Source organism: Oenanthe melanoleuca, chromosome 25 (assembly GCF_029582105.1).
Source record: "Oenanthe melanoleuca isolate GR-GAL-2019-014 chromosome 25, OMel1.0, whole genome shotgun sequence".
NCBI classification, from domain to species: domain Eukaryota; kingdom Metazoa; phylum Chordata; class Aves; order Passeriformes; family Muscicapidae; genus Oenanthe; species Oenanthe melanoleuca.
This window is the reverse complement of record NC_079358.1, coordinates 7,369,519-7,380,288: the sequence shown is the minus strand read 5'-3', so window position 1 is coordinate 7,380,288 and position 10,770 is coordinate 7,369,519. Positions and strand designations below refer to the sequence as shown.

At 60.0% G+C, this 10,770-nt stretch overlaps 1 protein-coding gene, 3 non-coding genes and 1 pseudogene across 4 annotated transcripts; 3 read left to right on the top strand and 2 right to left on the bottom strand.

Annotated features, from left to right (window-relative positions):
* Positions 1–72: 72 nt before the first annotated feature.
* Positions 73–250, top strand: LOC130263509 (U2 spliceosomal RNA; annotated as a pseudogene).
* Positions 251–1,412: 1,162 nt separating this feature from the next.
* Positions 1,413–1,603, top strand: LOC130263515 (U2 spliceosomal RNA). The gene has a single exon (XR_008842353.1). It is a non-coding gene; the product is annotated as a U2 spliceosomal RNA (small nuclear RNA).
* Positions 1,604–2,874: 1,271 nt separating this feature from the next.
* LOC130263514 (U2 spliceosomal RNA) lies at positions 2,875–3,065 on the bottom strand. Its single transcript, XR_008842352.1, has one exon. It is a non-coding gene; the product is annotated as a U2 spliceosomal RNA (small nuclear RNA).
* Positions 3,066–4,240: 1,175 nt separating this feature from the next.
* On the bottom strand, positions 4,241–4,431 carry LOC130263505 (U2 spliceosomal RNA). The gene has a single exon (XR_008842345.1). It is a non-coding gene; the product is annotated as a U2 spliceosomal RNA (small nuclear RNA).
* Positions 4,432–5,629: 1,198 nt separating this feature from the next.
* LOC130262612 (serine/arginine-rich splicing factor 4-like) lies at positions 5,630–9,637 on the top strand. Its single transcript, XM_056509934.1, has 3 exons — positions 5,630–5,714; positions 8,066–8,664; positions 8,863–9,637. Exons 1-3 carry the CDS (start codon positions 5,630–5,632, stop codon positions 9,631–9,633), a joined length of 1,455 nt encoding a protein of 484 aa, XP_056365909.1. The 3' UTR covers positions 9,634–9,637.
* Positions 9,638–10,770: the final 1,133 nt, after the last annotated feature.

Sequence of the window (10,770 nt, the reverse complement as noted above, 5' to 3'; positions counted from 1 at the left end):
ACCCACATCTTAACAGCAATAGTTCGTCCCACGCCTTAGCCACGCCCACCTCCGCTCTCAGCCAATCAGCGCCCAGCTCGCTTTGATTGACAGCTCATTTGTTCTTATCTGTTTAATATCTGATACGTCCTCGATGAGAGGACTTCATATTAAACGGATTTTTGGCTCTGGGAGTTGGATCCGGAGCTTGCTCCCTCCGCTCCGCGCATCGTCCCGGTATTGCAGTGCCTCCGGGAACGGTGCACCCCCAACGGGGACATTTCATTTAGTGAAAAACAGATCTCAAAGATCTGAGAGGGAGTTAAATCGTGATTCTATCGCGATATTAACCGGCCTTGGTGTTGGTTTGGAGCTCACAGAGTCTCTGTTGCACTGGTTGTCCCGGTATTGCAGCACCTCCGTAAACGGTGCGCCCCACACCGGGGATCATTAAATGGTAAAAAATAGATTGAAGATGTTCTAAATCATGATAATCGCCGCTTCTTCGCGACATACTCTGGTTTCTATTAATTCGGTCTCAGCCTTAGACCATTTTCTACACTCTGCGCCTTATCCCGGTATTGCAGCGCCTCCGGGAACGGTGCACACTCACGGGGACGTAAACTGGTGAAAAATAGAATAGGAAGTGGCGGAAATAATGTAAGTTTTGATTCTATCGCGATGGATTCTATCCTCGCTGTTCCTGCCGAGCTCACACGCTCTGCGCTGCAATCCTTGTCCCGCTATTGTAGCGCCTCCGAGAACGGTGCACCCCACACGGGGACATTTAATGGCAAAAAATAGTTCAAAAATTACGATAATTAAATTAAATATTCGCTGTATTGGAATGTTAACCGCTCTCGCTGCTATTGCAGAGCTCACACGCTCTGCGCTGCGCTCCTTGTCCCGCTATTGCAGCGCCTCCGGCATCGCTGCCTCCCGCCAGGGACCTCCAACGGTGACAAACAGATCCGAAACAATCAACAAGAAACAAGAAACAAGAAACAAGAAACAAGAAACAAGAAACAAGAAACAAGTAACAAGTCCCAGCAGCCGACACACGTTACCGCTGCTGCCGGGGCTTCGCTCTCCCGCAGTCCCTGCGGCTCTTTCCCCGCTCTGCGCATCGCCCCGGCAGAGCTGAGCGGCTCCGGGCGCTGAGCGCTGCGGGGAGGCGGATTTATGCAGATTAAAAAAGGGAAACCATGCAAATTTAACCACGTGCGCCGCCAAAGAGCATCCTGGGAGCGAATATTTGGGGGGATTTTTACAATTTTAGGGATCGGTGAGTGCGGAACGCAGGAGAAAATACGAGAAAAGATGTGGAAAAAGCTCAGGAATGCGCCAGGAAGGGCTGGAGGGCGGCGCGGGGGGGCCCGTGAGCTGCGAGCGGGGCGAGCGGCGGCGGGCGCGGGGCGCGGGCAGGAGCCGGCATCGCTTCTCGGCCTTTTGGCTAAGATCAAGTGTAGTATCTGTTCTTATCAGTTTAATATCTGATACGTCCTCGATGAGAGGACTTCATATTAAACGGATTTTTGGCTCTGGGAGTTGGATCCGGAGCTTGCTCCCTCCGCTCCGCGCATCGTCCCGGTATTGCAGTGCCTCCGGGAACGGTGCACCCCCCACGGGGACATGAACTGGTCAAAAACAGAATTAAAAAATGATGTAACATGATAATTACGTTTATTTCGCGATTTAATTGATTTGGTTTCGGCGTTAGAGGATTTTCTCCACTCCGCGCTTTGTCCCGGCAATTCAGCGCCTCAGGCAGCGCTGCCCCGCACGCAGGTATTTATTTATCCACAATCAAAATCAGATTTAAACCTTTACATTTAAATTCCTTACATTTAAACTCTTTAAACTTTTAAATTTTAGATTTAAACTCTTTACATTTTCACTCTTTAAAACGATATTTAACGCGAGGATCTCTCTCCGCTGTCTCCGGAGTTCCCGGTAAAGCGGTGCCGCCGCTGGGGAGGTTCCATTTCCCCCCGTCCCCGCATAAGGCTGAAAACGACGCCAAATTCTCGCTCCCACCGAGGGATCAGGGCCGATAATTCAATCCTTGGCGTGTATCGTGTGTATATCGCGACATGAGGCCGAAATGTCGCTGTTTTTCCTCCTCAGGTGCCCGCGCGTCCTTCACCGGGCGCTCCCCTCACGCGTTTCCCGCCCGCCGCCATTTTGTTCCCCGGCCTCAGCGCGGGGCAGCGGAAAATCCCTACTGGGAAACAACCCAAAAAAACAGTAAAAATACGAAAAATTAAAAAAATAAAAAATAAATATGTAAGATACGTTCAGTTTCAAATGCGGAGCGGGCGCAGAAGATGCGCCGAGGGATCACAAGGCCATATTTCCCTGAAGGAAACCTGCGCTCCCTCAGGCTCCTCGCTCGCCTCACAGATCCATTTATTGAAATATTCCCACTCCCCCCTCACAGTTCCATTTTAGAAAATTAAACATTCAATATTTTTACCGCAATCTGCAGAATTCAGGCAGGAAGTGAGGATTTAGCGCAGGGAGAGGGAGGGAGGAGAAGGCGCCGCCGCCATTTCCCGGCCCTGAGGGGATGAGGGAAGGACGGGACCTCCGAGAGGGACCTGAGGGGGGAACAACGTTTTGTCACGAAACCGTGACTGATGTCGCGATAAGAAGGCGATATTTATTAATGAAATAAGTAATTCATAAGCTCAGCCAAGTCAATCGCTGAAAGAAGCGCCGTGCGGGACGCAGCGTTCCCAGATGCACAGCAACACCCGGGCGGTGTGCAGAGCGGTAAAACAACTCTCTGCAGTGATATCCAAGACTAAGGTCCGCTTAGAATCCCCCAAAACTAGAAGGAATCGCTGATACTTTGTTATTTTAATTCTGCTTTTCACCAGTTCATGTCCCCGTGGGGGGTGCACCGTTCCCGGAGGCACTGCAATACCGGGACGATGCGCGGAGCGGAGGGAGCAAGCTCCGGATCCAACTCCCAGAGCCAAAAATCCGTTTAATATGAAGTCCTCTCATCGAGGACGTATCAGATATTAAACTGATAAGAACAGATACTACACTTGATCTTAGCCAAAAGGCCGAGAAGCGATGCCGGCTCCTGCCCGCGCCCCGCGCCCGCCGCCGCTCGCCCCGCTCGCAGCTCACGGGCCCCCCCGCGCCGCCCTCCAGCCCTTCCTGGCGCATTCCCGAACTTTTTCCACATCTTTTCTCGTACTTTTCTCCCGCGTTTCTCACTCACCCATCCCTAAAATCGTAAAAATGCCCCCAAATATTCGCTCCCAGGATGCTCTTTGGCGGCGCACGTGGTTAAATTTGCATGGTTTCCCTTTTTTAATCTGCATAAATCCGCCTCCCCGCAGCGCTCAGCGCCCGGAGCCGCTCAGCTCTGCCGGGGCGATGCGCAGAGCGGGGAAAGAGCTGCAGGGACTGCGGGAGAGCGGAGCCCCGGCAGCAGCGGTAACGTGTGTCGGCTGCTGGGACTTGTTTCTTGTTTCTTGTTTCTTGTTTCTTGTTTCTTGTTACTTGTTTCTTGTTTCTTGTTTCTTGTTTCTTGTTGATTGTTTCGGATCTGTTTGTCACCGTTGGAGGTCCCTGGCGGGAGGCAGCGATACCGGAGGCGCTGCAATAGCGGGACAAGGAGCGCAGCGCAGAGCGTGTGAGCTCTGCAATAGCGGCGAGAGCGGTTAACATTACAATACAGCGAATATTTAATTTAATTATCGTAATTTTTGAACTATTTTTTGCCATTAAATGTCCCCGTGTTGGGTGTACCGTTCCCGGAGGCGCTGCAATAGCGGGACAAGGATTGCAGCGCAGAGCGTGTGAGCTCGGCAGGAACAGCGAAGATAAAATACATCGCGATAAAATCAAAACTTCCATTATTTCCGGCACTTCCTATTTTATTTTTCACCAGTTTACGTCCCCGTGAGTGTGCACCGTTCCCGGTGGCGCTACAATACCGGGATAAGGCGCAGAGTGTAGAAAATGGTCTAAGGCTGAGACCGAATCAATAGAAACCAGAGTATGTCGCGAAGAAGCGGCGATTATTATGATTTAGAACATCTTCAATCTATTTTTTACCATTTAATGATCCCCGGTGTGGGGCGCACCGTTTACGGAGGTGCTGCAATACCGGGACAACTAGTGCAACAGAGACTCTGTGAGCTCTAAACAACACCAAGAATACTTAACACCTCAATAGAATCAGAATTAAACTCCTTTCGACGTCTTTAAAATCTATTTTTCACCAGTTCACGTCCCCGTGGGGGGGTGCACCGTTCCCGGAGGCACTGCAATACCGGGACGATGCGCGGAGCGGAGGGAGCAAGCTCCGGATCCAACTCCCAGAGCCAAAAATCCGTTTAATATGAAGTCCTCTCATCGAGGACGTATCAGATATTAAACTGATAAGAACAGATACTACACTTGATCTTAGCCAAAAGGCCGAGAAGCGATGCCGGCTCCTGCCCGCGCCCCGCGCCCGCCGCCGCTCGCCCCGCTCGCAGCTCACGGGCCCCCCCGCGCCGCCCTCCAGCCCTTCCTGCCGCATTCCTGAGCTTTTTCCACATCTTTTCTCGTACTTTTCTCCCGCATTCCGCACTCACCGACCCCTAAAATTGCGAAAATCTTTCCAAATATTCGCTCCCAGGATGCCTTTCGCACCCTGCGTTACTAATTTGCATAAACGCGCCTGTGTCATAACGAGACCCCGCCCCCTCCGCTGCGCGCGCTGTGATTGGTGAACGGCGCGCTGGGATTTGCGTTCGCCCCTCCCCCTCCGCTGCACGCGGGCTGTACTGGTGGGACTGGGATGGGGACACTGGTGGGACTGGGATGGGGACACTGGTGGGACTGGGATGGGGACACTGGTGGGACTGGGGGCACTGGTGGGACTGGGATGGGGACACTGGTGACACTGGGATGGGACACTGGTGGCACTGGGATGGGGGCATTGGTGACATGGGATGGGGACTGGTCCTGCCCAGTTTGTACTGGTGGAACTGGGATGGGGACACTTATGACACTGGGATGGGGACACTGGTGACACTGGGATGGGACACTGGTGGGACTGGGATGGGGACACTGGTGACACTGGGGGCACTGGTGACACTGGGATGGGGACACTGGTGACACTGGGATGGGACACTGGTGGGACTGGGATGGGGACACTGGTGGGACTGGGATGGGGACACTGGGGACACTGGTGGCACTGGGATGGGGACACTGGTGGGACTGGGATGGGGACACTGGGGACACTGGTGGCACTGGGATGGGGACACTGGTGGGACTGGGATGGGGACACTGGTGACACTGGGGACACTGGTGGCAGTGGGATGGGGAGACTGGGGACACTGGGATGGGGACACTGGTGGAACTGGGATGGGGACACTTATGACACTGGGATGGGGACACTGGTGACACTGGGGACACTGGTGGGACTGGGATGGGGACACTGGTGGGACTGGGATGGGGACACTGGTGACACTGGGGACACTGGTGGGACTGGGATGGGGACTGGTCCTGCCCAGTCTGTACTGGTGGAACTGGGAAGGGGGCACCAGTAGGAACTGGGATGGGGACTGGTCCTGCGCGGGCCGTACTGGTACAAACTGGGACTCTCCCAGCAGCTCCCCCGCCCCTCCTCCTCTCAGCTATGACGTCACGCCCCTCCCCCCAGGGGTCCCCCCCGTCCTGGGCGTTCCCCGCCCCTCCCCCCCCAGGGGACCCCGGGGCCGGCGGTGACTCAGGGGCCGCGCCCTCCCCTCCCCCACCCACAGCTGGATCCGCTCAACAGCTGGAGCGGGGGGGGGGGGGGAGGGGACCCGGCCCTGCCCTCCCCTCCCCCATCACCCCGATCTGCCCCTCTCCCCTCCCCCACCCCCCAAAAAAAACCTCAAGCGCGGGGTGGGGGAGGGGCAGCACCGGCCCTTTATTGCCCTCGCCCCCCGCCCCTCCCCCACCCGGGGGGCAGGGCGGGACTGGGGGAGGGGGGGCCAGTCCCAGTTTGGGGTTCACCATCCCAGTTTGGGGTTAAACATCCCAGTTTGGGGTTCACGATCCCAGTTTGGGGTTCACGATCCCAGTTTGGGGACCCCTTCCCAGTTTGAGGATCCTTTCCCAGTTTGGGGAATCCTTTCCCAGTTTGGGGGTCCTTTCCCAGTTCGGACTCCCAGTTTGGGAAGGGGGAGAGGAGTGGGGGGAGCCCTGAACTTTTTTTTTTGTGGGGGGAGGGGTTCCCAGTTTGAGCCTTCTCCCCCAGTTTGGGAGGGATCCTCACCCCAGTTCGGGGGAACCAATCCCAGTTTGGGGGAACAAATCCCAGTTTGGGGTCCTTTCCCAGTTTGGGGTGTCCCTCCCAGTTCGGGTCCCCCCTCCCCCAGCAGCCTCAGCCGTGGGGGGTCGGGGGAGGCGGCCGGGGGGGTCTCCCCAGCCCTCCCAGTGCTCCCAGTATGACCAGTGCCCCTCCCAGTGCCACGGGCAGCGCGAACACCAGCCCGAGGCGCAGGGAGCCGGAACTGGGAGGGGCCCTGGGGGCAACTGGGGCCACTGGGGGGGCAACTGGGGCCACTGGGGGGGCAACTGGGGGGTCCTTGACTCTGGGGGGGACAAACTGGGGGGTAACTGGGAAGGTAACTGGGATAACTGGGGCAACTGGGGAGGCCACTGGGGGGGTAACTGGGGCAACTGGGGGGTCCTTGGCCTGGGGGAGGGTAACTGGGGGAGCAACTGGGACAAACTGGGAGGATCTGAGTGTGGGGGGGGCAGTTGGGAGAGTAACTGGGGGTAACTGGGATTTAGGGGGGGCAACTGGGGAGTCCTGGGCACTGGGGGGAGTAACTGGGACAAACTGGGGGGGTCTGGGGTTGGGGGGTGAGGGTGGAGAGGAAACTGGAGGCAACTGGGATTGAGGGGGGGCAACTGGGGGGGTAACTGGGACAACTGGGGGGGCAGCTGGGAGGTCCTGGGTTCTGGGAGGGGTAACTGGGAGGGTAACTGGGACAAACTGGGGGGCATTTGCAGGGGTAACTGGGGGTAACTGGGATACTGGGGGAGAACTTGGGGGGTCCCGGGGGGTGGGGGGAAAGGTTTGGGGGGGCCTGGGGGAGGGGCTGAGTCCATGGGGGTCCCTGGGGGGGTCGGGGGCCCCTTGGGGGTCCCTGGGCTCATTCTGGGGCTCCCAGGGCCGGGTTTGGGGGTCCCGGGGTTCATTTTGGGGGTCCCAGGGCCGGGTTTGGGTGTCCTGGGGTTCATTTTGGGGGTCCCCATCCCCATAAGGATCCCAGGTTCTGGTTTGGGGGTCCCCGTGGGGATCCCAGGTCCTGTTTTGGGGGTCCCCGGGCTCACTCTGGGGGTCCCCATCCCCATAGGGGTCCCAGGGCCGGGTTTGGGGGTCCCCGGGCTCATTTTGGGGGTCCCAGGGCCGGGTTTGGGGGTCTCTGGGTTCACTTTGGGGGTCCCAGGGCCGGGTCTGGGGGTCCCTGGGCTCATTTTGGGGGTCCCAGGGCCGGGTTTGGGGGTCCCCGGGCTCATTTTGGGGGTCCCAGGGCCGGGTTTGGGGGTCCCCGGGCTCATTTTGGGGGTCCCAGGGCCGGATCTGGGGGTCCCCAGGCTCATTTTGGGGGTTCCAGGGCTGGGTCTGGGGGTCCCCGGGCTCATTTTGGGGGTCCCAGGGCCGGGTTTGGGGGTCCCCAGGCTCATTTTGGGGGTTCCAGGGCTGGGTCTGGGGGTCCCCGGGCTCATTTTGGGGGTTCCAGGGCCGGGTCTGGGGGTCCCCAGGCTCATTTTGGGGGTCCCAGGGCCGGGTTTGGGGGTCCCTGGGCTCATTTTGGGGGTCCCAGGGCTGGGTCTGGGGGTCCCCGGGCTCATTTTGGGGGTCCCAGGGCCGGGTTTGGGGGGTCCCGGCCCCTCCGGAGGCTCCCGGGCTCGGGGTCCCTGTGGGGGTCCGGGGGGGGCGGGGCGGGGTCCCAGGGCTCCTCATCCTCGTAGGGGTCCCCGTAGGGGTCCCCATAAATGTCGGGGTCCCAGGGCTCCGTTTCGGGGTCCCCGTAGGGGTCGGGGTCCCCCAGGTCCCCATAGGGGTCCCCGTAAGGATCGGGGTCCCGGTCCCTAAAGGGGGGCGCGGGGGGGGCGTCACCGAAGGGGGCGGGGGGCGAACCCCGGTGGGAATCGGGGTTAAAATCCCGGTGGGAATCGGGGTCAAAATCCCGGTGGGAATCCGGGTTAAAATCCCGGTGGGAATCCCGGTTAAAATCCCGGTGGGAATCCGGGTTAAAATCCCGGTGGGAATTCGGATCAAAATCCCGGTGGGAATCCGAGTTAAAATCCCGGTGGGAATCCCGATTAAAATCCCGGTGGGAATCGGGGTTAAAATCCCGGTGGGAATCCCGGTTAAAATCCCGGTGGGAATCGGGGTCAAAATCCCGGTGGGAATCCCGGTTAAAATCCCGGTGGGAATTCGGATCAAAATCCCGGTGGGAATCCCGGTTAAAATCCCGGTGGGAATTCGGGTTAAAATCCCGGTGGGAATCCCGGTTAAAATCCCGGCGGGAATCGGGGTTAAAATCCCGGTGGGAATCGGGGTTAAAATCCCGGTGGGAATCCCGGTTAAAATCCCGGTGGGAATCGGGGTTAAAATCCCGGTGGGAATTGGGGTTAAAATCCCGGTGGGAATTCGGATCAAAATCCCGGTGAGAATTCGGGTCAAAATCCCGGTGGGAATTCGGATCGAAATCCCGGTGGGACCCCTCGTGAGACCCCCCGTGGGGGTCCCGGTGCCACCCCCGGTACCGGGGCGGCCCCAAGCCCCGATCCCAGCGCGAGTCCCGGTGCAAATCCCTCTGAAAATCCTCCCGGGAATCCCCGGGCGGGTCCCGGTACCGGGACGAGCCGGGATCCCGGTCCCGGTGCAAATCCCGGTGGGAATCCCGGTCTGGCCACAAATCCCGGTGTCTCCCCCGGGACAAACCCTCCCGGGAATCCTCGGGTGAATCCCGGTGCAAATCCCGCTGCCAGCCGGGCTGGGAATCCTCGTGGAAATCCTGGTGGGAATCCCGGCCCGAATCCCGGTTCCAATCCCCGTGCGAGCCCCGGTGCAGATCCCGGTCCGAATCCTCGGGCACATCCCGGTCCGGATCCTGGTGGGGATCCCGATCCAAATCCCGATCCGAATCCCGATTTAAATCCCGGTGCCAACCCTCATGCAAACCCCGGTGCCGCTCCTGGGGCAGATCCTCCTGCGAATCTCGGTCCGGATCCCGGTCCGAATCCCGATCCAAAACCCGGTCTAGATCCCGATCCAAATCCCGGTCTAGATCCCGGTCCGAATCCCGGTCTAGATCCCGGTCCGAATCCCGATCCAAATCGCGGTGCGAATCCCGGTTCCAATCCCGGTTCCAATGCTCGTGCGAGCCCCGGTGCCGCTCCTGGGGCAGATCCTCTTGGGAATCCCGGTCCGAATCCCGATCTAGATCCCGGTCCGAATCCAGGTCCAAATCTCGGTCCGAATCCCGATCTAGATCCTGGTGCAAATCCAGGTCCAAATCCCGGTTCCGATCGTGGTGCGAGTCTCGGTCCAAATCCCGGTTCCAACCCCGGTGCCAGCTCCGGTTCCGCCCCGGCCGCGGCTCCCGGTGCCCTCCCGGTGCCAAATCCCGCTGAGGATCCCAGTGCTGATCCCGGTCCAAATCCTCCCGCGAGTCCCGGTGTCGCTCCGGTGCCAAATCCCGGGGCGAGGCTTCGCCTCCTCCCGCTCCCTCCCGGTGCCGGGAGCTCCAACCGCGCCGCGAACCCTCGGGCGGCTCCCGGTGTCCCCCGAACCCCTCGGGGAGGGTCTCAGATTGTCCTCGGTGTCCCCAAAAGTTCTGGGGAGGGGTCCCGGTCTCTCCTCGGTGTCCCCAGAAGTTCTGGGGAGGGGTCTCAGGATGTCCCCAGTGTCCCCCGAAGTTCTGGGGAGGGGTCCCGGTCTCTCCTCGGTGTCCCCCGAATTTCTGGGGAGGGGTCCCGCTCTGTCCCCGCTGTCCCCCGAAGTTCTGGGGAGGGGTCCCGCTCTGTCCCCGCTGTCCCCCGGGCGGGGGGCGGCGGCGCCGCCGGCAGGTGACCCCGTCGGGCTGCAGGACGAAGCCGCGGTGACAGTGACAGGCGAAGCCGCCGTGGTGGTTGAGGCACATGTGGTGGCACACGGCGGCCGTGCGACATTCGTCCGTGTCGCCGCAGCCGCCCGCGGCCACCGGCCCGAACCCCAGCGGGCACGGGGGGAGGGGGCTCGGGGCGACCCCCGCGTCCCCCCCCGCGGCCACCGCGGCCACCAGCGCCACCAGCGCCACCAGCATCGCGCTGTCACCCCCTCCTCACCTCCTCCTCCTCCTCCTCCTCCTCCTGCGCGGGACGGGCACAGCCGGACCCGCCCCCCCAAATCCCAAATCCCAAATCCCGAATCTCGAATCCCAAACGCGGCCAAGGGCGGCCCCGCCCCCCCCACCCCCCGCAAATCCCAAAATCCCAAACGTGGCTCAATCCTCACCCCCCCCACCCAAAACCTCAAATCCGTCCCCACCCCGTCCCCAGCCCCTCCCCCCGCAAATCCCAAATCCCAAATCTCAAATCCCAATCCCGGCCCCACCCCTCTGTGCCCCCCCCAAATCCCAAACTCGGCCCCACCCCGGTCACACCCCCCCAAAATCCCAAACCCGGCCAAGGGCGGCCCCACCCAGGGCCCCTCCCCCGGCCTGGGGCGTTCGTGTGACCCCTCCCACTTTTTGGGGACCCCGCCCCTGTTTTTTGGGGACTGTCCCCCTT

Coding starts and splice junctions, on each gene's coding strand:
- LOC130262612 (XM_056509934.1), top strand. CDS start 5,630: ATGACGTCACGCCCCTCCCCCCAGGGGTCCCCCCCGTCCTGGGCGTTC. Junction 5,715..8,065: donor AGGGGACCCCGGGGCCGGCG/GTGACTCAGGGG, acceptor GGTCCCCGTAAG/GATCGGGGTCCCGGTCCCTA. Junction 8,665..8,862: donor AATTCGGATCAAAATCCCGG/TGAGAATTCGGG, acceptor TACCGGGACGAG/CCGGGATCCCGGTCCCGGTG.